We start from the raw sequence: 27498 nt of genomic DNA on the forward strand, positions 1-27498 counted from the left end.
TGATTATAAGAAAGGGGTGTGTCTTAGACTACCTCAATCTCTAAAGGAACTTTGGCTAATTTATAGTCACACATTATAGCCTTGGCCTAAAGAAGTTGAGCTAAATTGCAGTCGACTGCAAGATCTGAGAAAAATAAATAGCAAGCAATCATCCCAGCTAGGAAACAATTCACATATGATTTTGACCTCCAGGCTGCACACTTTCTCCAACTGCTGGCTTCATTTTGTTCCTGTATAGTATGATTCCTTCTCCTGTTGACACTGCTGTCATGACATCTGGTATACAGTGGCTACAGTAGTGTCTGTTTCTCCGCAGTTTCCTCAGGGCAATCAGAAGCAACAAAACCTGTAGGTGGCACAAAGCTAAAAATGATTTTCCATGTTTAAAGCTGTGAAATATTCGGATCACTTACATGTCATTTACAAGAGCATGTAAACCTATTTTATGGTTACCTGTTCATGGTACTGTGCTGTCTATTTATATTTGCAGTTTGATGATAAATTTAGTTGCCATTCAGTGACAGCCATTCTTTTCACTGTGTTTGTTTGATGTCCGAGCAGTTATTTATGATGACCTGTGACTTTCAATATACCTATTTACAAGGTATATGGGCAAACCTAATGAGACATGGTGTAAGTCTTCTGAGTATATCCCTATATCCACTGGTAATAATGGTCCAATTGACAATGACTAAATATAATAATAATAATAATAATAATAATAATAATAATAATAATAATTGCCCTACAATGCCCCAAATTCTGCAACCCTGTTTAGAAAACAAAAAACGATTCTTCTGAAAAACTATTAGGACCAAAAAAAATGCCGACTTGGATGTATTTTGCACGCATGAATACAAAGTCAATATCGAATAATGCATATTTATCACACCGAATGTGGGTGTTCTAAACATACAAGTTACTATAGGGCCCTATTTGGTATATGTCTACTGAGTACCCATGTGCCAATAAACATTTAGGGTATGTTCACAAGGGAAAAATGTTTTTGGTGTTTTTTTATTTTTTATTTTTATTTTTATAAAGCTCCCAATGATATGAATGTAAACTTCCAAATGGAAATGCTCCTAAAAGTAACATCCCTTCTGTTTTTCTGAGCTGCTTTTTTGCACACATTTATTTTAGGGAGTTATTGGGGCATATTTTGAGGCTTTTTTTTTTGCCTGTGTGAACATACCCTAACAGGAACCTGACCTGGAATCAGTGTCTCTTCCATACTGCTGTTGTGTCCTTTTAAAAATTTGTGCGATTGCAACTTCAGGAGAGTCTAGTCAGTAGCTCTTCTCCAATCAGTGCTGCTATCAGGCCATCTTGGATTATAAAATAGTTGCCTGGATAGATGCTTTTGCTGTTGCACCCACTTAGTTAAGGATCAGCCTTCTCTTTTCAAACACTCTCAGGCTGGCACCCTCTGAGTACCAGGGCAGGAACCTCTCCAAGGTGTCCACATCCTCAGAACCGAAAGCTCAATCACAGTGCCTAAAAATGTGTGAGCTGATGAAGTCATAGTCAGATGCGGAACCTACCAGATTTTGGTACCCCAGTGGGCCCGACTGATTCTGTAGCTGACTGAAATCAGAGTAATGCTCTGTAATCAGCTGTAGCTGTAGCTGTAATCCCTCATTTTATCTAACACTGTACTGTACATGAAGGCTGCCTCCTATTAAGTCCACTCCAACCCAATTTTTCTTCTGAAATAGTTCTACAAAAGTCACTAAAAAGCAAAATTTAAGATGTACATTACACTCCTTCTAGACATACAGAAGCCTCAGTTTTTAACACAGTAATTATCAATACAGGCAGCACATTACAGATCTAATCCTAATACCTGTTTTCCAGGTTGCTTAATTTTCTTAAATTCTCAGCCATAATTTTTTAAATCACATCTACAACTTAACATTTCCCAAGATCCCAGAGCATGGCATCCCCTGTGCCCTGCATTTAAAACAAACTCGAACGATAGGGATTTGACTCCCACTGCCTTCCCGTTCCATGGGGAAGGTGGAGACAGCCCAAGTCCCGCCTGAAAAACAGGAATACAGCCTGGACCATAGGTTGTATTCCTGTTTTCCAGACGGGACTCTGGCTGTCTCCACCTTCCCCATGGAACGGGAAGGCAGCGGGAGTCAAATCCCTATCGTTCGAGTTCGTACGAACCTGAACATCAGCGCTGTTTGATCATCTCTATTGATGACCTCTCCAGAGTATGCCCAAGATAGGGCATTACTAAAATATTGCCGGGGTCTGACTGCTTGGGCCTCCCCCGATCTCGAGAAAGGAGCCCCTAAAACATTCAGCTCCATTTACTCTCTATGGAGTCGCCAAAGAGAGCTGAATGCTGATTATACATTGATGGTAGGCATAGGGGCATGTTAACAACCCAATCCTTTGTTCTTGCAGGATGGGTCCATCTGGCCTGCCTTATCCAATCCCATATAACAGCTTGAGTGAAATCATATTTGAGAGTGTTTCAGACCACATTATACAAAATGGTAAAATATAATTGAATAAATAAATGTATTAATAATAAACTTCACTTTTAAAATATATTACTGTATTTTAATACTCCCAAATACGTAGTTACACACTGCAGTGTGCCTGTCACACATTCTGATGGCCCTTAGCTGTCAATGACTTTGTATACCTGTCACCGCTCTGTACATGTAATAACCACAATGCAATAACCACAATGCCCACCAGTAGTTATTCTGAGCAGCACCACGGACTGCCCATAAGACAGGAAGAAGCAAAATGTTGCTTTGACACAAACTAGGTGGACGTGTGCCAAGACAGGGATAAGAACTGTCAGATGAAAAAAAGCAAAAGTAAATATGGCATAGCCTTTTATATGGAGAAAAGTTTTAGAGGCAATTTCATCTGTAGAACAATTGGTTTAGAGAAATGCCTTCTAAGTGGATTCTTTTCGTTCTTGTATTTACGACTGTAAAAGCTTTTGCCTCCTGCTTTTTGCCTTCTATATAAAGACATATGTTAGACCGCTGTAAAGGTAACATCCTCCATCTGTGGCCATGCCATTATACTCCTGCACAACTAGTGCAGATGTTCCTCTGATAAGGGGGGACGATGAATCAACACAGCATATTAGTACATGAAAAAGCTTTTCGGAAATGTTTACATATCCACCAGCCCAGGCATGCTGAATGTGATCTGTCTTACTTATGATTCCAAGTCATTTCATCTATATTTTGGGATAACAATGACTCCCACTTAGTTTATGGATGAGACTTCCTAGTAACAACACACAAATGTAATTAGGAGACTTGGAGACACTGATGTTATATTGACTCACACCTGGTGTTGCTAATGTATTAGACAACAGTCAAATGTAAAGTACATTTATGTGTAATTTATTTTGCACAAAAAGGAAATGAAAACCCAGACCTTAATTGTTAAATACCTTTGGGGTTTCAGCAAAATGGTCATGACATGTATTTGACCTATTTACAATCATTTTTTACTTGTAAGTCATCGTAATTTCATTTGTGTTACATTTTTTCCTAAGCATTTTAAGCAAAAACATATTGAAAGGAATAGTGGCAGCCATGTGCTCTTCTCAAACCTCCTTGGAGAGTAAGGTGTAATTCACTTGAGATCATATCGATATGTCAGCCAAGAGCATGAGGGATTTAACCAGATCTCTTCTGACTCTGTACCCACAATCTGCCCCCCCCCCCCCCCAAACCACTTGTACCTTCGGATAGCTGCTTTTAATCCAAGATCTGTCCTGGGGTCCATTTGGCAGGTGATGCAGTTATTGTCCTAAAAAACTACTTTTAAACTTGCAGCCCCATGCCCAACGGGCGCGGCTTAGAATATCTGTGCCCTAACTTTGCACCACCCCTCCGTCCCTCCTCCCCACCCTCTTCATCATTAGGAATGCCACCAATACATGTTCTCCTGTCTGAACACTGCACAGTTGCCTTATCGATCCAGCCCATGTGCCGTCCTTACACACGTGAGGAATAGGACATAACCTGCCTGGTGCATTTCTAATGATGAGGAGGGAGGGGAGGAGGCCTAATGAGAGGGTGTGTCAGCCTAATGCATATACAATCTAGGCCACGCCCCCGTAGGGCACGGAGCTGCAAGTTCAAAAGTATTTTTTTAGGAAAATAACTGCATCACCTGCCGAACGGACCCCAGGACAGATCTTGGATTAAAAGCAGCTATCTGAAGGTACAAGCGGTTTGGGGGGGTCAGATTGTGGGTACAGAGTCACTTTAACTTCCTTTCTCTTTTATTCCTAATAGTTCCTTTTTTACCTCTATTCTCATTGATCTTAGATGTCTATCGCCTGTTTTACTATCTGTATCTATGGCTTGCCATACGCAGTAGACAGCTGCTGGCTGAGTATGTATGTGTTCATAATAAGAAGCTGCTGTCAAACACCTATGGCTGCTTATCTCCAAATAGAACAAAAGGATCAAGCATGTTAAAATCCAACAGCCCAATCCTTCTTTCCCCTGACATTTGCCATTGGGGAACAATCAAGACTAGGGATGGTCCGAAACTGCTGAGGTTCGGGTTCGTATGAACCCGAACACTCTGCATCAGATTCCCGCTGTCTGGCCGTTCCGTGTGGCGGGTGGATACAGCGGGAGGACCGCCTGGAAAACTGGGATGCAGCCTATGGCTGTGGCTATATCCCAGTTTTCCAGGTGGTCCTCCCGTTGTATCCACCCTCTCCAAGGAGCGGCCAGACAGCGGGAATCATTTCCGAGAGTTCGGGTTATATCCTAAAGGGCCTCCTATGTGTAACTGGCATACCCACTGCACAGGTATGGACAGCCCACTGCACAGATCACAGGCACTTCTTGCTGCTTATTTGAGACAGGATCAGCTAATGAATATATATATATATATATCTTTTTTGCAACACTTTGAACTATAATAAGTCTTCTAAATAAATATAATTATATCTGGAGATATAATTTAACCACTCTTAGGCTAGGTTCGCACAACATCAAAAAAGGAGAAAAAACATCCGATTTCGCTATTTAAAAAAACCTCTGTTTTTGCCGCGATTTAACTGACTGCAATGGCAATGCATTGGAGTCAATGGGAAGGCGGACGTCCAATGCACACAATGCATTGAAAAATGGACGTTTTTGCCACGGACGTCAAAATAATGAATGATAATTTCTCTTCTTTTTTAAATCCATTCCTGGCTTTAGCTTCAAAAATCTGTCAGATAAAGCTCCCTGTGTATGATAGAAGTGCCAGACACAATTTCTCTTTGCTTTGTAAAGTACTTGCCATAAATTATTATTTTATTAATATTGTACAATATTTATGTATACATCAATATCAGTATAATTAAAATAATAAATAATGTATAGTATAACCTTGTAAATCTGCCCCATTATATATTTAACAGCTATTCATATATGACTGTGCCATACTGTGTAAATGTTGCAGACTTGCACATGTTAACACATTTTTAAATATGTTATAAATACCACTGCAATAAATATATTTTATTGATACCTAGAGGGAACATAACATCGCTTACAGGTATATTTTCTACAACATATTATTTTTTTTTAAGAATAAAAACATTTCTTCTAACTAAATTAATATGAATTAGAACGCATTTCTAACAGGCACCACGAAAACGGCTCACGGCATATGACTGCTAAACAGTCCTTATATTTTATTCTATTAATTCTTCTTTGCCAATTGCTCGCAGGCTACCTCAGCCAGGAGATTAAAATCTGAAAGGAAACGGTTACATGTCAGATACACATCTGCTGAAAAGGTACAGAATAAATTAAGCTTAATAAAAAATGTATTTTACAGAGGTATAAACCACTCAATCAGTGTATGAACTACTCAGCCCAACCAAAAAGCATATGCAACTGAACGAAGCCTGAAGCTATGTTCACACAACGTTTTTTTTCAGCTCCGTTTAAAATTACGTCCGTTATTTTGAGTCTGAAATAACGGACGTTTTTCGAAGCCTGGCATCCCCTTGAAGGGTGTTTGCAATGAAGGGTGTTTGCACATTATTTTAGTTTGGGGTTACTAATTGCCCTTTGGTTGTGGTTTAATTAAAAAATCCATTGAATTTAATAGTAAAAACGGAGAAAGAACGGCGGCAAAAACGTCAGTTTTTCAATGCATTGTGTGCATAGGTCGTCCGTCTTCCCATTGACTTCAATGCAATTGCATTGAAGTCAGTTAAATTGCTGCAAAAACTGAGATTTTTTTAAATAGCTAAATCGGATGTTTTTCTCCATTTTTGACGTTGTGTGAACATAGCCTGAATCTGTTCCTGTCTTCTTATGCCCTCTGATCTTAGGAATGGACACATCCAGGATGATAGAAAATGGTGAACAATGCTTTAGGATGTTTCCCTATGTGATATATTATTTTACTTGCAATGTAACATTATCTAAATTGATCAACATTGCCAAAACTTTCAAAATGTAACTTTTATTAGTTTGTTGCTAAAATATGTCAACCAATAGTGATGTGTGCAAAGGGTAATACCATCACCAACAAAACCAAATGCCAAATAACCCATTGGCGTATTCCTGTACTAAAAAGTTGCAAAAACACACATACACTACGGTCCCTGTGCCTAATAGCGGGGAGGCAAGATAGGCACAGCCACCCTAGTGTCCCCTCACCTCCCCCTACCAGCTTGCTCCTGGGGTCATAAGTTATAACCCTCCCTCCCTCCTGCTCTTAAAGGGGTTATCCAGCGCTACAAAAACATGGCCACTTTCCCCCTACTGTGGTCTCTAGTTTGGGTGGGGTTTTGAAACTCAGTTCCATTGAAGTAAATGGAGCTAAATTGCAAACTGCAACTGAACTGGATACAACAGTAGGGGGAAAAGTGGCCATGTTTTTGTAGCGCTGGATAACCCCTTTAAGCATAGTGTCCGAGTGTTTTTGCAACATGTTGGTTGTCCAGGAATATGCCAACGGGTGGGTTGTTTGGCATTTGGTTTTGATGGTGATGGCATTACCCTTGCACACTGTAACGCCCGGAGTAGTGGATCCACTGGACCGGCACCAGCGATGGCACAAACCTCACCAGGGAGCGGAGTCTAAGGGGCCGCTGGTTTTCACCAGAGCCCGCCGCAAGGCGGGATGGACTTGCTGCGGCAGGCGACCCCCAGGTCGCTACCCCTGGCTTGGTTGCTGGTGTCGGCAGGCGAGGCGTGGCAGGAGATGGCACAGGCAATAGTCTGCAGATGAGAGAGCACGTGACAGGCTGGACACAGGAACAGGTGGAGTGACAGGGGAACAGGAACCAGGAACAGGGACTAGGGACCAGGTAACGGACAGGACTCAGGAACAGGGACTAGGGACCAGGTAACGGACAGGACACAGGAACAACAGGGAGCTGGGCCAAACGCTATGGGAAGCATGTAGAGGCTCCAACACCTGTAGTGGGGCAGGGCTGGAATAAATAGGGAGTGATTGGTGCAACTGGCCAATTAGGTGCGGACTGGCCCTTTAAATCTGAGACAGCCGGCGCGCGCGCGCCCTAGGAGGCGGGGACGCGCGCGCCGGCCGGCACAGACGGAGGCAGGAGCGGGACCAGGTAAGGCGTCCCCCGGGGCCGAACATGTAGCAGCGCCGGGTCCCTGCACCGGGACCCCGGCAGCTGCATGAGATGGGGAGAGGTCGCGGCGGCGGCCCGGAGCATGGGACGCCGCCGCGGCCGTGACAGTACCCCCCCCCTTTGGCCTCCCCCTCTTTCTAACCTGCAGGAACCTTTTGATGAGATCTTGGTCCAGGATGTTAGCCTCGGGTTCCCAGGACCTCTCCTCAGGACCAAATCCTTTCCAGTCCACCAGGAAGAACCTTCTCCCTCTGACAGTCTTCATGGCCAGAATGTCCTTAACAGCGTAGACGTCGTCAGAGACGGCTTGAGGAGTAGAGAACGAAGATCTATCGGAGAACCGGTTCAGGACCACTGGTTTTAAGAGGGAAACATGGAAGGAGTTCGGAATCCGCATAGTGGGGGGTAGGCGGAGTTTGTAGGTGACAGGGTTGATGCGTCTTAGCACCGAGAAAGGACCGAGAAATCGAGGACCCAACTTGTAGCTGGGGATCTTGAGTCGGACATATTTGGCCGAGAGCCAGACTTTGTCACCTGGGAGAAAATTCGTGGCAGGTCTCCTCTTCTTATCAGCCTGGTCCTTCATGCGTTCAGAGGCTTTGAGTAAGGACTGTCGAGTTTGTTCCCAGATCGATTGCAGGTCAGATAACAACTCCTCCACGGCTGGGACTTCAGAGGATGGAGAGAGAGGCAGAGGAGGACGAGGATGATGCCCGTAGACCACATAGAAAGGGGACTTGCCTGTGGAAGTCGAGTCCAAATGGTTATATGAGAATTCTGCCCAGGGGAGTAGATCGGACCAGTTGTCTTGGCGGCTTGAAACAAAATGGCGTAGGTAGTTGCCCAGAATCTGATTGACTCTCTCCACTTGCCCGTTAGTTTGAGGATGATAGGCCGATGAGAAGTCCAGCTTCACTTGGAGTTGCGAGCATAGGGCATGCCAAAATTTAGAGACAAATTGGGAGCCTCGGTCGGACACAATGTGAAGAGGAAGTCCATGCAGGCGAAAGATGTGTCGGAAGAACAACTGAGCCAGACGAGGAGCAGAGGGCAGACCAGGAAGGGCCACGAAGTGAGCCATTTTAGAAAAGCGGTCCGTCACCACCCAAATAACTGTATTGCCCGCAGATGGAGGTAGGTCAGTGATGAAATCCATCCCAATGTGGTGCCAGGGATGATCCGGGACTGGCAAGGGCAATAGTAGGCCGGCAGGTCTTAGACGGGGAGATTTATTCCTGGCACAGACTGCACAGGAAGCCACAAAATCCTTGACATCCTGGAGGAGATTGGGCCACCAGTAGTGACGGGAGATCAATTGCCCGGTCTTTTGGGCTCCTGGATGCCCGGCTACCAAAGAGGAATGCCCCCACTTCAAGATGCGTTTACGGAGTGCGGGGCGCACATAAGTCTTCCCGGGAGGCAGTCTCTGCAGAGCAGAAGTGGCAACTGGTACTAGGCGGTCGGGAGGTATTATGTGACGAGGAGATTCCTCTTGCCCCATGACATCGGATGCTCGGGATAATGCATCGGCCTTTAGGTTCCTCTCGGCTGGACGGAAGTGGATGGTATAGTTGAACCGAGAGAAGAAGAGGGACCACCGAGCCTGCCTGGGGTTGAGGCGTTGAGCCGATTGGAGGTAGAGGAGGTTCTTGTGGTCCGTGTAGATGTTAACCGGGTGTTTAGCCCCCTCTAATAGATGACGCCACTCCTCCAGTGCCAACTTAATGGCCAGGAGTTCACGGTCCCCAATGGTATAGTTCCTCTCGGCAGGGGAGAAAGTCTTAGAGAAGAACCCACAGGTTCTGGTCTTGCCTGATGTGTCCCTTTGCGAGAGAACGGCTCCTGCGCCCACAGAAGAAGCATCGACCTCGAGAGAAAACGGCCTGGAGACATCCGGGCGGACCAGAGCAGGAGCAGAGGCAAAGGCAGACTTGAGGCTATTGAAGGCTTGTTCGGCCTCTGGAGGCCAACGTCTGGGGTCCGCCTTCTTTTTAGTGAGAGCCACTATGGGTGCGACCAGGGTAGAGAAGTGAGGGATGAATTGCCGATAATAGTTGGCGAAGCCAAGGAAACGTTGGATGGCTCTAAGTCCCACAGGGCGTGGCCATTGAAGGACAGCTGCGAGCTTGGCTGGATCCATTTGTAGACCCTGGTCGGAAACGATATAGCCAAGAAATGGAAGACTGCGCTGATGAAAAACACACTTCTCTAGCTTGGCGTATAGATGGTTAGCCCGTAGTCTTCGTAGGACTTGACGCACTTGTGCCACATGAGTCTGCTGGTCCGGGGAGAAGACCAAAATATCGTCCAAATAGACAATGACGCAGACATAGAGGAGGTCTCGGAAGATATCGTTCACGAATTCCTGGAAGACCGCTGGGGCATTGCATAGGCCGAATGGCATGACCAGATATTCGTAGTGCCCATCTCTGGTGTTGAAAGCGGTCTTCCATTCGTCTCCTTTACGAATACGGACCAAGTTATACGCTCCCCTGAGATCCAGCTTGGAGAAGATCTTAGCACCACGAAGACGGTCGAATAGTTCAGGAATCAGCGGAAGAGGATAGCGGTTCTTAACGGTCACCTTATTCAGGCCCCGATAGTCTATACATGGGCGGAGGGAACCGTCCTTCTTCTGAACAAAGAAAAATCCAGCGCCAGCTGGAGACGTGGATTTACGGATGAAGCCCTTTTGTAAGTTCTCCTGGATGTAGGAGGACATGGCTTCAGTCTCGGGCACAGAGAGAGGGTATACTCGACCACGTGGAGGAGAAGCCCCTGGAAGAAGGTCTATAGGGCAATCATAGGCTCGATGAGGTGGTAGTGAGTCCGCCTCCTTGGCCGAGAAAACATCGACAAAGTCTTGATAGTCCTCTGGTAGCCCGGATAGAGGCTTGACATTAGCAGGTGACCTTGTAGAGCACTTGGATTGAGGGGATCTCAGACACCGGTTATGACAGTCCTGGCCCCAGCTGAGAACCTCCCCAGTTCTCCAGTCCAGCCTAGGGGTATGGAATTGCAGCCAAGGAAGACCCAGCAGGAGGTTGGAAGAGGAATGGCGCAAGACATAGAAGGAGATCTTCTCCTGATGTAAGGCTCCCACCTGGAGGACTAGGGGTGCCGTCTGGCTGTACACCGCTTCGGTAAGAACCTCCCCCGTAACCGAAGAGATAGACCGGGGTTGGGCTAGCTGGATCACGGGTAGCCGCCATCTTTGGACCAACGAAGCAGAGATGAAACTGCCAGCAGAGCCAGAGTCGATGAGGGCAGTAGTCTGGAAAACTTGCCCAGAGGGTGTCTGGATGGAGACGGGCATAGTCAACCTTGGAGAGGTAGCATTCACACCTAGGGAGGCCTCTCCCACCGGACCTAGGTGCGGGCGTTTCCCGGACGCTGAGGGCGTTGGGGACATCTCTGTCGATAGTGATCCGCGCCACCGCAATAGAGGCAGAGATTCTGGTCCAGTCGACGGTTCCTCTCATCAGTCGTCAGGCGAACACGTTCCACCTGCATAGGAACCTCTGGAAGCGACTGGGACATAGGAGCAACAGGATTCTGGAACACCGGTGCCAGCCGAGGATGGCGACGGGGCAGACTCAGACGCCGTCCTTGCCGGACCTCCTCCTCTCTCTCGGAAAACCTGGTGTAGACTCTGGTAGCCAGTAGAATAAGATCGTTCAAGGAGGTAGGCAGATCCCGGGCAGCGAGCACATCCTTCACTTGGCTGGACAGGCCCTTTTTAAAGGTGGCAATCAGAGCGGCCTCATTCCAGTCTAGTTCCGCAGCCAGGGTGCGGAACTGGATGGCGTAATCACCAACGGAGGAAGTCCCTTGGGATAAATTGAGGAGAGCAGTCTCAGCCGAAGACGCACGGGCAGGTTCCTCAAAGACAGAGCGGAACTCGTCCAGGAAGATTCGAAAATTGGCAGCAACCGGATCATTACGGTCCCATAGTGGCGTGGCCCAGGCCAGAGCTCTTCCCTCCAATAGGCTGATAATGAAAGCCACTTTAGAGCGCTCGGTGGCAAACTGACTGCTTAAAAGTTCGATGTACATAGTGCATTGGGTCAGGAACCCTCTGCACAACTTGGGGTCACCTCCATATTTACTTGGGAGAGCCAGTCGTAGTTTTGAAGAGGCTGCCGGAGGTGATGACTGCTGAGCTGTGGTATGCTGTTGAACGGCTGCAGTCAGTTGTTGAATCAGCCGTGACTGTTGTTGAATCTGTTGAGCCTGTAGGGCGACCACTCGGGCTACCTCGCGGATATCAGGCACCTCGCCGGGATCCATGGTTGGAGCCTACTGTAACGCCCGGAGTAGTGGATCCACTGGACCGGCACCAGCGATGGCACAAACCTCACCAGGGAGCGGAGTCTAAGGGGCCGCTGGTTTTCACCAGAGCCCGCCGCAAGGCGGGATGGACTTGCTGCGGCAGGCGACCCCCAGGTCGCTACCCCTGGCTTGGTTGCTGGTGTCGGCAGGCGAGGCGTGGCAGGAGATGGCACAGGCAATAGTCTGCAGATGAGAGAGCACGTGACAGGCTGGACACAGGAACAGGTGGAGTGACAGGGGAACAGGAACCAGGAACAGGGACTAGGGACCAGGTAACGGACAGGACTCAGGAACAGGGACTAGGGACCAGGTAACGGACAGGACACAGGAACAACAGGGAGCTGGGCCAAACGCTATGGGAAGCATGTAGAGGCTCCAACACCTGTAGTGGGGCAGGGCTGGAATAAATAGGGAGTGATTGGTGCAACTGGCCAATTAGGTGCGGACTGGCCCTTTAAATCTGAGACAGCCGGCGCGCGCGCGCCCTAGGAGGCGGGGACGCGCGCGCCGGCCGGCACAGACGGAGGCAGGAGCGGGACCAGGTAAGGCGTCCCCCGGGGCCGAACATGTAGCAGCGCCGGGTCCCTGCACCGGGACCCCGGCAGCTGCATGAGATGGGGGGAGGTCGCGGCGGCGGCCCGGAGCATGGGACGCCGCCGCGGCCGTGACACACACATTGCTATTGGTTGACATATGTTAGCAGCAAGCTTTTGCAGTAATTTTTATGACAATTTGGGAGCTACACACCTAATAGGCATTGAAAGACTTTTATAATGTGCCTGATTCCTAAAACTTATCAGATACCAATATTACTATAGAGGATCCAATTTATGAAGTCATGAAACGCTACATGCCCTGAAAGTTCCAGTGGAAGTCATCCAACATGTCAGTTTTGACAGATTGGTTGATCATTTAATTTTTAGGGAGGCCTTTTCCCCAGCAAATGATATTGGGAAGAAAAGGATTGAGCATTTTGAATTTCTAGGAGAAATGCCGTAGCCAGATCTGTCTGGCAGTGACGTCTCCTCTCCCCTTTCAGCAGACATGGACGCTTGGCTGAATATGGGGGAACTGTAGAAACAGTTAACAACTATTAAAGTTGTATGGCACCTGAAAATGTACTGTCACTTGGAGTAACTTTTTACATATCATTAGACATGTCAAAAATTACTGATCGCATCGGATACACCGTATATTGTAAATGATTTAACCTGTATACAGAACCCCAAGTGATTAATCCCAACACTTCTGCTAGTTTGTTTTGTACTTTTTTACAGGAAGGCTATGACACTACTACATTATAGCACTTTATTAAACAACACTATATGCTAATGACTAACATTCACCTGCTGATTGTTCCAGATTCTGCATCCCGCTTGAATTGTCCTTGTATTCACAGTCTGCCATTTGACTTGAAGAAGTGACATTAGAAGCAAGTCGGTCCCCTTCATCAGCACATAAGATATTATCTTCATCTGAATATGTAGTCACGTCAACCTACAGAAGCAAAAAGGTCATGTGCATTTAGCTTACCATCTACAGTAGACAGGTAAACTATGACTGCAATAAATATGTGTATTGCATTAATTTCTCCTTGTTTTTCCCCATGTTTTTAAGTAGTTTTTACTTTAGGTTTTTAAATCCCAAATATCACTAATCACATGATCACTAATTAGAGGCCAGACATCAGCTGAAGTCAATGGACTTTGGCAGTGGAAAGGCTGGTTGGCTAAAGGATGTCTAACACAGCCTGACCCCCACATTGTAAGAGCCCTATTCCACAGGACGATTATCGTTCAGATTATCATTAAGTGGTTCAAATCGAAACGATTATCGTTCAGTTGAATAGCAGTTAACGATTAACGACCGAACGAGAAATGGACCTGGACCTTTTTTTTATTGTTGCTCGTTCACAAATCGTTCGCATTGAATAAGACATCGTTCGGTCGTTCGCAGTAGTGACGAACGCAATAGCGATGACAAGACGACCGCAAGAACAATCATAAGTAACGATTATCGCTCCATGGAAATGGGCGAACGATTTTAGGTCTTTTGCAATATCGGTCATTTGTATCGTTTATCGTTAACTATTATGCGAACGATAATCGTCCCATGGAATAGGGCCCTAAGTGAGTGCTGATTGGCTAGATCATCACTTGCTTGCCAAGCCCATACCTAGCTAGATTATCATGCAGCAAAGGCTGTATATTTATATATATTGTTAGTAATGTACGTGCAGCCCTTGCTTTTGACTTGAAAAATAATAAAGATTACACTTGTCCTGCAGCCTTTGCCTGTGTTTCCTGCTCACCGCTGGCGTTTCTGGCCCAGTCTCTTCAGTGACAGGCTTCTTAGCCAATCTTTGGAAGAGACGGGATAGTGCTGTGGACACTGATTGGCTGAGTGGCCTGTCGCTGGAGAGACAGGACCAGCGGTAGGCAGCGAACATGATCAAAAGCTGAAGGAGAACAGGGGAGAAAATATAAGAATAAACTTCATTGTTTTTACACTGTCCAGTGATTTTTAAGCAGGTTTAAAATACAACGATCAGCTGATAATTGTTTCTTCGGCTGATCATTGTCTTTAGAGACAGATTCGTTTTGCTTCGTACAAAGCAAAACTGATCTGGACTCGTATCCCTCAGGGTGCAGAGGGAGGATACCACCCAGGGACCACCTAAAAATGCCTGGAAAACATGGAAACAATCATTGCTATATCCATGTTTTCCAGGTATTTTCCAGGTAGTCCCCGGGCAGTAGCCTCCCTCTGCACGGAGTAGCCAGCCTGAGGGATCCAAGCCCAGATCAGTTTTGCTTTGTACAAAGCTAAAAAAAATCTGGTTCACTCATGCCTAGTTGTACTTATTGCATGGAGCTTCAGGCTGGGTTCACACTACGTATATTTCAGTCAGTATTGTGGTCCTCATATTGCAATCAAAACCAGGAGTGGATTAAAAACACAGAAAGGATCTGTTCACACAATGGTGAAATTGAGTGGATGGCCGCCATATAACAGTAAATAACTGCCATTATTTCAATATAACAGCCGTTGTTTTAAGATAACAGCAAATATTTGCCGTTAAATGGCGGCCATCCACTCAATTTCAACATTGTGTGAACAGAGCCTTTCAGTGTTTTCAATCCACTCCTGGTTTTGGTTGCAATATGAGGACCACAATACTGACTGAAATATACGTAGTGTGAACACAGCCATAATCTGCTGAATTGGCTTGATCAGGTAGATTATTGCTCCATGTAATAAAGCCCTAAGAAGAGTTTAGTGGTGATATCTTTACCTGTACTTAGAGGTTGGCAGGTGACTGGCTCTCCCCACACCCATGGGCACTTTCTAATTCTATGCACAATGGCTGGACCATCTGCAGATGAAGTGCTAACTGCATCTTGTGTCACCCCCAGTCCTCCTAGTCTGTAATCTCTTGCGAGCAGGTCTATAACTCTTTTTGTATCTTAATTTATTTTAATTATTTAATCCTTATATGTGTAAATGTAACCCTTGTATTGTGTGTGAAAACTGCACTGTGGAATCTGTTGGTGCTATACAAAAAAATATCATTATTACTATTATTATTATAATATCAGAATTGACAGGAAGTAAAGATTGAAAATGGTTAGTGGGATTACAATAGACCTCATCATTTCCCGGGCTCATTTCCATTGTAGCATTCTCATTTTGTAAAGATGATAATGCTGGCTTCTGAAGGCTTTCTACTGGATTCAGCTTCACAGTTTCCCTCTGAGGAGATTGTAGCACATCTGAGAACAGGAACACAGGCTCTACATTCATCCCCTTTTTTCTGATGTCATCTGAGTTACTTGGACAATTTGTATGAAAGAAGTCCATTGGATATGAAGGATGCATTGGAGGTTCCTGCATATTGGGACAAATAATAAAATTAGACATGCACTGTGCTGTAATAAAACATTAATAAAAGCGTTTGCCATGGCCAACCAGATATTTGACCTGCACCAAGCAGTTAGATTGCAGATTTCCTCGAAGCAGCTTTGTAATGGACAGAAGTTATATTTAGCAGCTTACAGACTATTAGGACTATTACACATAGCAATGCGTGATTTTAGGTCAGGAAGTAAAGACACAATCAGCCGATGATTGTTGTCATCAGATGATCGTTGTCTTTATTACACAGTGATAATCTGCCAAATTTCCTGTTTGTGACCCATGGGGACTGGAGCACCCATGGGAACACTGCAAATGGCTCACATGCAGTTACTGTATTTGACAGGTACTGGCAATGTCAGAGCTTCTGTCAGAAACAGGCTATACTAGTAGACAGTTCACTGCAATACCAGTGCATTGCAGTGAACTGTTCAAATGATTAAACTTTCACAAAGGGACCAAATAAAAAAAATAAAATACAGATAAAAAAACCTCTGTAAAAATACAAAACACGCCCTTATCCCATATAAAATAAAAACTTTAATGTAATTATTATCGACACAACCAGATATGTCCAGAATATGGTGACGCAAAGCATTTTTAAGGCTATGCTCCCACAATGTACAAATAAGTTGTTATGCAACAGCCGCCATTATTTGCCCTTAATTTTACATTATGAGAAAATAGCCTTAATAAAGGTTTTGATTTTCTGTAATTCTATAATAATTGTGTATTATTATAGTTGTATTGACCCACAGAACAAAGTTTTAATGCATGGTAATTGGCCTAAAATCCAAATCCATCCCCTCCCCCTTCATCCAAATTTGCAGAATTGTACAAGGATTCCAAATGGTTAGTGGGATTACAATAGACCTCATTATTTCTCCTGTAGCATTCTCATTTTGTAAAGATGGTAATGCTGGCTCCTAAAGGCTTTGTACTGTATCCAGCTTCACAGTATCCCACTGAGGAGATTGTAGCACATCTGAGAACTGATACTAAACTGAACTGAACTCTACATTCATCAAATTTTTCCTGACATCATCTGAGTTACTTTACGGGCAGTTTGTAATGAAAACTATGCATTTGGCCCATTATGTTCTAAACCAGTGTTCCCCAACTCTGGTTCTCAAGGACCACCAACAAGCAGGGACGTAACTACCACTGGAGCAGCCATAGTGCTGCTATCAGGCTGCTATATATGGGGGCCCAGTGACCCACTCCTGTAATATATTGAGCCCCCTAAACTGTCATAATTGGCAGCACCCAGTGGCAGAGCGGATCACCTAGGTTCTGCAAATGTCCCTTTAACTTTACACACTCCAGATGAGCACTTGCAGTTAAGAGGTTATGACTACACTTGCTTAGAGAGGATCGAACAGGGCCGAGGTTCAGGTATGTATGAACCCAAACCATCGGCATTTGACTCCCCCTGCCTTTCCGTTCTGTGGGGAAGGTGGAGACAGCCCGAGTACCTAGTACCGAGGGCCTATTACCTATGCTGTATGCCTGTTTTCCAAGCGGTACTCGGGCTGTCTCCACCTTCCACACGGAACGGGAAGGCAGCGGGAGTCAAATGGCCCTGTTTGATCATCTCTACACTTGACGGCTTAGTGGTCAGTTGGGAGGGGGGGGGGGAGGAATAAAAAATTTGTTATGGGGCCCAGCCATTTCTAGTTATGCCCCTGCCAACAGGTCAGGATCAGGAATATCCCATACAGAGAATACCTGTGATATCTGATGCACTGACTTTAATTATATCACCTGTGAAATGCTAAAGAAATCATCAAAACATGACCTGTTGCTGGTACCTGAGGATTGAAGTTGGGAAATACTATTTTCAGATTAGAGATACTACAACTAGAACTAAAAGTAATTTTTAAAATATCGCTTTTTTTTTTTCAAAAGGTTCACAGGCAGTTACTGTATTTGAGAGATACTGGCAACATCAGAGCTCCTGTTAGAGACCGGCTGTACTAGTAGAGTACAGAAATGACAGTTCACTGTAATACCCGTTCGGCTGTCAGTTACTGAAGGTGCATGGCCACCTTTAATGTGAGGGCAATATCCCTTTAGAGTCCATTCACATGTACTGGATCACAGAGGATTTGATGCTGAGAGTTTCTCTGGAAACTATGGAACTATGGATTTTAATTCTGCTATAGTTGCTATAGTAGTGCTAAAGTTGTGTAAAGTTAACATTTTTGCTCCTTAGATTTTAAAAACAATTAACAGCCCGTGCTTACCTGTCTAGGATCCCCGGTGTTGTCCTGTATGCTTCTCCTGATTCCCTGCTCAGTGACAGCCCACTCAGCCAATCACTATGATGTTCTGCCACAGGCAGTGGTGGGCTGGAGCTGGCCGTCATTGAGCAGAGAACCCAGAGAAGCATAGGGGATCGTGGACATACTGGTACCCTTATGGGGTAAACAGACACTTAATTTCCTAGAGGGATTGTGTAATGCTTAATTTAACCTGCAGCAGAACTGAAAACTTGCAGTCAGGTCAAGCCACAGATTACAGCTGATTGCTATGGGCCCTAATAAAAATGATCATACCTTCAAGATTTTGAACAATGGATCTAGAAAGAGCTGAGATCTATTCTAGTCCACATCAGAATTCCTTTTCATACCCACATGTCCATGAAATGATAACAACACCAGAGGGCTTGGGACATAACAGAAAGGCACAGCTACAAAGTCATTGAGGGCAGTGTATGTACGGCATCATGAAAGCTTCATCAAGATGCCAAACATTGGCAGGAGTAAGAGAGTAGGCCATAGAGGAATGACGTCTTTTGAGTCAGGTTACATTTTAATTGTACTGACCTGAAAATAGCTGTAGTTTTGGTATGAGGAGACTGCGGGGCCGGGGCCGCCACTGAAATGAGGCAGATGAGCTGGCGTTATGTAGCAGGGAGGAACAGCTAGAAGGGAAGTGAGCAATAAATGTAAGTGGAATTAATATCAATTAACTACATATGAGATTTATTAAGAAGTCTGATGCTACGTTTACACGAAGCGATAATTCGCCTGATCGTACGATTAACGATTTCAAAGTAACGATTTTTTTTTATAACGATCAGCGTTTAGACGGAACAATATATCGTAAATTTGTTTTGCGATCGTTTTGCGATCGCTTAAGCCTATCTGGCACATTGGTAAAATCGGTGAACGACTGTTTACACGGAACGATCTGCGAATTTTTTACGATCAACGATTTAAGAACATGTTCAAAGATCAAAATAAACAATTTCTCGCTCGTCGCTTGATCGTTTGCTGCGCTTACACGTATGATTATCATTCGGATTTGCTAATTCGCACGATAATTCGCAAATTCGCACGATAATCGTTCAGTGTAAACGCAGCACTAGGGTCTATTTACACCAAAAGATTATCTGACAGATTATCTGCCAAAGATTTGAAGCCAAAGCCAAGAGTGGATAAAGCTTTCCTTTATGACCTGATCTCTGTTTATAGTCTGTTCCTGGCTTTGGCTTCAAATCTTTGGCAGATAATCTGTCAGATAATCTTTCTGTGTAAATGGACCCCAATGGTGAGATTGTCTCTGGTGGGCACAGCAACCAATCCCAGCTCAGCTTCCAAATATTTATGAGCCCTGGTAAAATGAAGCTGAGCTGTGATTGGTTGTTCTGGGTAATACAGAACATTTTTACTATAAGACTGCCTGATAAATGAAAGATTTAATAAAACCTGTGGAAAGCAGCAGTGGGGCAGTTTCCCATAGCAACAATAGAATCTCCACTGTAAGAAAGTTCTCAGAATGTTCCCCAAACATCCCCAGAAATAGTTTGCTGTCTGCTGTTTCTGAATATGTAAACTATAATGGGCAATAGAGACAAAAATGGTGTATGGCTGCATCTGAGACATGTTCATTCATCAGATGACTCTTCACTAAAGGGGTACTCCGGCTTACAAAAAAAAGTTTGGAAATAAACTGGTGTCAGAAAGTTGTACAAATCTGTAAATTACTTCTATTAAAAAATCTCAATCCTTCAAGTAGTTATCAGCTGCTGTATGTTCTGCAGAAAGGGATGTTTTCTTTCCAGCCTGATATGGTGCTTTCTGCTGCCAACTCTATTCGTGACAGGCACTATCCAGAGCAATTCCCCATAGAAAAAATGCTTTGTGCTGGACAGTTTCTAAGATGGACAGAGGTGGCAGCAGAGAGTACTGTGTCAGAATGGAAAGATTAAAGTGACTCTGTACCCACAATCTGCACCCCCCCCCCCCCCCCCTAAAACAGTTTTGTACCTTTGAACAGCTGTTTTTAATCCAAGATCTGTCCTGGGGTCTGTTTGGCAGGTAATGCAGTAATTGTCCTAAAAAACAACTTTTAAACTTGCAGCCCTGTGTCAAATTGGCGTGGCCTAGAGTATCTATGCCCTAGGCTTGCACAACCTCTCTGTCCCTCCTCCCCGCTCTCTTTATCATTAGTGATGCCCCAGGCAGAATTTCTCCTATTCATCACTTGTCTGAAAAGTGCACAGGTGCCTTAACGATACAGCACATGTGCAGTGTTCAGACAACTGGTGATTAGGAGAAATCCTGCCTGGGGGCATTCCTAATGGTGAAGAGGGCAGGGAGGAGGGATGGAGGGGTTGTGCAAGCCTAGGGCATAGACACTATAGGCTACACCAATTTGACACAGGGCTGCAAGTTTAAAAGTTGTTTTTTAGGGCAATAAATGCAACACCTGCCGAATGGACCCAGGACAGATCTTGGATTAAAAGCAGCTATCCGACGGTACAAGTTGTTTGGGGGAGTCAGATTGTGGGTACAGAGTTGCTTTAAACCACTTCCTGCAGGGCATACAGCAACTGATAAGTATTAAAAAGGTAGAGTTTTTTTTAATAGAAGTAATGTACACATTTGTCCAACTTTCTGACACCAGTTGATTTGGAATTTGTTTACACTGTTCAAGCATTTCTATCTAAGGTGTATGGCCACATAATTTACTAAATTCTTAAGATTGTTTGGGGGTGGGGTCCCAGTGGTTGCATCCCATGGGAATAGGGCATAAGTCTTCTATTTTGGAACACCCCTTAATGGGGTACTCCAGTGATTTTTTTTCTTTCAAATTTACTGATTTCAGTAAGTTAAATTTATTTGAAAATTACTTCTTTTTAAAAATCTCCAGTCTTCCAGTACTTACTGTATTGTGGTGTCCCACCACGGGTGTTTCTACTTTGAACATCCCTCGCAAAAGCCTGGTATCTCAAAAGTGAAGTGGTAATGAAGCCATATATATAAGTTTTGCCACAAGATGACAGTAGTATGTATATTTGTGTATATATGTGTCACAGCTGTGGTAAGTAGGGATGGTCCGAACCCGCTGAGGTTCGGGTTCGGCTGAACCCGAACGCTCGGTATCGGATTCGCGCTGTCTGCCCGCTCCGTGCAGCGGGCGGATACAGCGGGAGGACCGCCTGGAAAACTGGGATACAGCCTATGGCTATGGCTGAATCCCAGTTTTCCAGGCGTTCCTCCCGCTGGATCCGCCCGCTGCACGGAGCGGGCAGACAGCGGTAATCATTGCGGAGGGTTCGGGTTCGTACGAACCCCGTCCAAACCAGGTTCGGACCATCCCTAGTGGTAAGCTAAGGGTTATTGTTGTGTTTATGGTTCTGTACACCAATGAGAGTTGCTGTTCTTTTCTACCTATCTCTATCCTCCTTTTTTCTCACACTCTCTTCTCCACCACTCAAAGGAGCTGTTACATACACCCTGTAGGAAGTTGTCACATTTGGAAAGAAAGGATAGACCCACACTTAGTCAGTTCCTTTCTGTTTCTAAGGAGCAAGACACACAGATCAGACATCCCTGCTGAGCTTAGCCAGGAGCCTGGCTCTGCCAGGTTCCCTTCCAGGACAGCCCAACTGTAGTGAACAGACACTCATGGAGAACACAGAGACTTTCTTTCTCAAAGCAACACTTATCCTCAAGATACAGTGCTAAACACTAAATAGAGGACAAGTCAGGGATCACCCCACCCCACGACGTGAACATCTCTAAAAGTGCAGGACAGTATCTTAAAACAGAGGAACTGATCAGGATAGAGCAAAGCAGCCAAGAGCCTACGTACTCTATCTCGCAGCGCAGGTGACACCAGAAAATTTCGGACACTTAGCTCAACTCAGGTAAATAGGACTGGGGCTTGTGTCACCCTGACAGGACAGGTACCCTAACACTGCAAGGCAAAAGGTGGTATAGCGACAAAGGCCGAAAGACGGGCACAAGTATTCTTCTGTTTTCAAGTATTCTTCTTAAGTATTGTTCTTCTTCTAAAGCTCTGGCAGAACACAGTACTACATTGCGTTGGGACTCTCATGACCTACTCCTCTTCACTCCTCTGAACTCTCTTACTATTCTCAGCATGCAACCAAGTCAGCACGGCTACTCTACTCTTTACCTCAACAGCTCTCAGTACAGATCTTGTTAAGTCAAGTCTGTATCAGTCACGTATCATTCATCTGTATTCTGAATGATTTATCAGTAAAGAAAGAGTTTATTTATTTTATTGGGAGTCAGTGATTATTCTACTAGCACCTACACACAAGCCACACTGTCTTTGGGTCATCTCCCCTTTCTGTGGGTGGCGGTATCGACAGTCCGGGTGGGTCATATCTCTACTCCAGACCACCGTGATAAGCACCCAAGGGACCCATCGCAACCCAGAAGGTCACCGACCATTGGGGAAAGATATAACCAGCCACACATTAAAAGCAGGTTTGCCTCCATACCTGTGTGCTGAGTTAGCGCTGGCGTCATGACAACCTTCCACCTGGCTGAGCTACACTCCACCGACCAACCGCCACAGTAGTGGAGTGACACAGTACCATCTAGCAAGTGACCGGTCGCAGCTGCCCAGCGCAGCCCACTAAAGAATCAGCTGTATGTTCTGCATGGAGTGGTATATTCTTTCCAGTCTAGCACAGGGCTCTCTGCTGCCACCTTTGTCCTTGACTGGAACTGTCCAGAGCAGTAGCAAATCCCCATAGAAAACCTCTCCTTCTGTGGACAGCTCATGTCACTGACGGAGGTGGCAGCAGAGAGCACTGTGTCAGACTGGAAAGAATATACAACTTCTGCAGGGCACACAGCAGCTGATACGTATAAGAAAACTAGGCCTTGGACTAGGACTGGGTATAACTTTAAATCTATGTTCACACTGCCGCCATTGACCCAGCTTGGAGCATTTACAGGCAGTTTACATCACATCTGATAAGAGTATAGCAAAGCCTTCAATGGGGCATGTTAGGTGTTGTATCTGTGGTATGATGAATCCAGGACTGGGTAATGGCTTCCGTTGTGAGTGGAATTCGTGACGCAGATGGAAATACATCAAAACTGAGCAGAAACAGGTGACAAACTATACATACATAAAGTATACTATGTAAGCCCTTATCTACATAGCTAGCCATTGTGTGAAAAGTGAACCAACACAAAACGAGCTTAACAGGTAACAATGTCTGTTTGGGGGAGTCTGCCTGCTAGGACCCATCTGATAAGAATGATCTTGTGTCTGTCATAGCTAATTTGAACCAGAGGAAAACTGAAAGGCAGAGAGTCTGCCATGCATGTGTATGGCACTTACCTAAACAAAGCAAATTTTGCAGTATACATCGGAAATTCAGTAGAACAGGATGTCTATACATATAAAGTTCCATTACAGCAGCCTGTGTAACAATGAGACAAAGCTTACCTGATGGATAGTACACCTGGGGGTACTCTGTAGTATATGGTATATAGCCACTATAGCTCTGTATTGATCCTGGCATGTCAGATTGGCTCTGTTGCACGTGTACAGTGGTGGCAGTAGATTGCATTGTGTAAGTGATGTCTGATGGAAAACGTCGCAGGACAGGATAAAACATCTCATTTTGCGAAAATGATGAATAAGAGGTTAGCTGGCTTTGGTGAAGGCCAAAGGAGTTTGACCGTGGGCTTGGGAGCATCGGAGCATCGAGCTCATTTCCAGGAAAATCAGTATGGGATGAAGGGTTGACACAAGGATACGAAGAAATGTTTTCACGCCTGCCTGTACTGTGGCTCTGTTGAACAGTCATTAGACCTAAAGATTAGGGGGAAAAAATTACAATTTTACATTCTGCACTGAAATTGGTTGCATTAAAATACAATTTTTTTTTTTTTACATAATGTTCTTTCAGGTGAAAATACGTACGTAAACAAAGATCATGATCATTATTTACCGCTGTAATGATAAAAATACAGCCGTATTTTTCCCTTCAAATAATATTTTGAGATCTTAGCCCTGTCTACAGACATTACATGCAATGCTTTCTCAACCGGTATTGTAGCAAATTTTTGCTTGACCATATGTACCGTATATCTGTGGTGGGGGAGCCATACTTAGACCACTTTCTATCTATGGTTATGAAGCACATTTCTTTATATTACTTCTGTCTGCAGCCTCGTTTCTGCCACCTTGAATATCTAGTAATACATCCCTGGATACTATGCAGTGTGGTGTGAGCTACTGGGTCTGTGACATCTGCAAGAACTGGGCAAAGCATGGGAAGTTCACCACTTTCACTGTTGAGTCATTTCACTATATAAGTTATCATGGCACATATCTGGGCACTAGCACTGCACTCATAGATACCAGCCGGTAGAAATACATATCATCACATCATGTTAAATACCGGATTAAAAATAAAATATTAATAATCTGCATTAAAACACGTTTATCATAAAACACCATGGGTAATACTCTTATAACAGCACCAGGCAAAACCAATTGTGTCAATAATCTTAACACTAGATACAGATATGGGGTAGGGTAGCTTTCATATTAGTAATAGGGATATGCAATTAATAAAGTAAATGGCGTACTCACCATCCACATGTAATGCCAAAATAGGAAATAAGCAATGATACAGTAAATCACAAAAAGAAAAGAAGCAGCAACACCATAATAGGTGCATTCCTGGCATTGTCAGATCAGCGTTCTTTGCACAAAGCAGGGTGCGTCTCCTGCCACTGTGTACTATGATGAATTTAATAAGTAATTGTTATGACATGACAAGTATAGGATAGAATGGTACAGGGCAAGTATAGGGTAGAAAGTTTAGGGTGGGAAGCGACCACGTCACTGCTACACCTACCACCCATGACACATGTATTGCCATCCCATAGGGAGGCCTAGTACCAAGTGCAACAGGCTATTCACAGAACTTGCACACACATGCCATATATAGTTTACCTTGGGCACCGCACTATCCTACAAATTCCCACTATAGTTAATACCCCCAATGGTTTCCCCACAAAAAGTTAATTCTACCCAATAATGCCCCCAAAATCAGTTAATTGCCACAATAGTGTCCCCACATGATACTGTTAACGTGATAACGTTAAAGTTAATGTGATACTGTCATCCCCTTGCTCTTGCTTCATTTCATCTGTGGACACAGTCACCCAGGCAGGGCTTCACATCAGTTGGGCCCCATCTCCCTGCTGGAAAGCAGCTGTCACTGTTCAGCAATGATTTTAGAGCAGAAAGAAGACACAGACAAGTTTTATATATATATATATATATATATATATATATATATATATATATATATATATATATCTCGAATGTGCAGCATCTAAACTTGTGGATGGCGCAGAAAACTGCACATAAAGTAAGAGCGGTTAATTCCCACAATAGTTCCATGGTAGCGCCCCACAAAGTTAATTCCCCCGAATAATTGCCCGCTGCCTAGAAGATTATAATATAGGCCGTCTGGGTGGCCGTCCAGAACGTCCATATTTTAATCCGCTGCGATGTCCTGAAGAAACTGATTTCCTCGGTGGGCCAGAATTCCTGGCACCGTGGGACAGATTTGGCCTGTGGGAAAGAGTCTGACATGCTGGACCTAGAATATAAAGATATGTGTTTTATTTCAATGACGGATTACATTTAAAAGGAATAGAAAATAAAATTAAGCCCTATCTCACCATTCTTCATCAAATAGACACTGTAGATACTATTCATGTAGGTTAGGGGACTGTTATGGGCTCTATACAACACTAATAATTGGGGAAATATTTTACATTAATATGTGTATATAAAGGAGTAGTTTGTTCGGTGTAGCCCACGTTTTCTTGGGTCTTGCCTAAATGACAACTAGGATGGATGATGGTTATTGTTGGATGCTAGAAAAGGGAGGTCAAAAATTAACAAAGAAACAAGTTTTATTGCAGTTCTGAGATCTTACACCTTGGCCAAGTACAGCACCTTCTTACCCTTATTCGTATCATCCTCTTTACTGCCATCTGTGTCGACACTGGTAAGAAATAGCTGGAAGCGGCTTGGTGGGCGAGAATTCTCCTCGATGGCGGCCGCCATCTTGGCTTTGTTAATGCTGGTTAGCCTCTTCAAATGGATCAGAAGATCAGGACGGTCTTTTTGAAAATTCTCATTGCAGAAATAATGAACCTTACTGCCAAATACCGGAAATATTTTCTTAAAGCCATAGAGATTAAGCTGGCGGATAAAACTCTGGAAGTTCTTGGTCTTAAACAATTTAGCAGCATTATTGCTTGTTCTCGGAGGGCTAAGCAGCTCATACTCAAATTGCAGCTGCTCAATGATGAAAGCGTATCCATCGGAGTCCCAGTAGATGGACTGGTAGAAGGGACTATTCACAATTCGCCACAGTTTGGCGGGGAACTTATTGGAATTAATCGGAGTCCCCATTAAGGACATATCTGGTTCCATTGGATGGGAGCAACATGCAGGATGGTGCCTACTGTGAAATACAATGGGAGCTTGATCAAATTGTGCACATCCTTACAATCACATATGTTAATTAATTATTTTTATTATGTATTAGGGGCAGGGAACATACGTAATGGATAGAAATGAGCTCACATGTCAATTCTATTATCCTAGCAATTTCACGTGACCTATACAATCTGACATGATTTATATGAAATTATGCGTAAATTATATGGTTGCATGTCCAGATATGTTATCCACAACCTCACAGGGTAAAAAAGACGCCACACCTGACATAAACGCAATATGGTCTCAAGCGTGGACAGATGCTCGCACATCTAAAATATAGGGGATCTGTACATTAAACTGTAGATCTGAGATCAGGAGAGCCACAAGATCTCTAACCTGAACTAGGAGTGGTTTATATGACGTCACATAATGCTACTTAATATGATCTATTCCCTCCCCCTTGTCTTATGACTAATATTGGTATAGTAACCAAGAAGATTGATGCCATGGAGCTTCACCAGGGTCGGGATTTGGCTAGTCTCTGCCTTCCCTCCATTCTCTGCGCTCAATCAATCTGTTATTACTGTTACCTCCTGTTACTGTGTACTTACAAATTCAACACTACAACCAATCAGACGTCGAGTTTCACTGCCCAACCTTGATCTGACTGCCCGCTGCCGCAGTAGAGTCATCAGTAATGGAGGGAACTGCAGGCCCCAGCCAATCAGAGCTCGTTGTCTTGAACTGTCCAGTAGGTGTCCTCAGTTAGAACGTGTAACGTGGAGCAGTTGTAACCTGTGAGCGACCAATAAGAGCTCTTCTTTCATTTTCAGTTCTGCCTTAGCAGAATGAAAGCTGGATTGTGATTGGTTGTTATGGGA

At 44.5% G+C, this 27498-nt stretch overlaps 1 protein-coding gene across 1 annotated transcript; it reads right to left on the reverse strand.

The window, feature by feature from the left end:
* Window positions 1-15766: 15766 nt before the first annotated feature.
* HSF5 (heat shock transcription factor 5) lies at window positions 15767-27426 on the reverse strand (the record flags this gene model as incomplete). Its single annotated transcript, XM_069944895.1, has 5 exons — window positions 27229-27426; window positions 26134-26639; window positions 23588-23956; window positions 18691-18788; window positions 15767-15835 (listed from the first exon to the last, which is right to left on the reverse strand). Coding segments are annotated over exons 2-5 (1011 nt in total), but the record flags the coding sequence as incomplete, so codon positions are not given.
* Between the last annotated feature and the right edge of the window lie 72 nt (window positions 27427-27498).

The sequence above is a fragment of the Dendropsophus ebraccatus genome, chromosome 11, assembly GCF_027789765.1.
Source record: "Dendropsophus ebraccatus isolate aDenEbr1 chromosome 11, aDenEbr1.pat, whole genome shotgun sequence".
Lineage (NCBI taxonomy): Eukaryota > Metazoa > Chordata > Amphibia > Anura > Hylidae > Dendropsophus > Dendropsophus ebraccatus.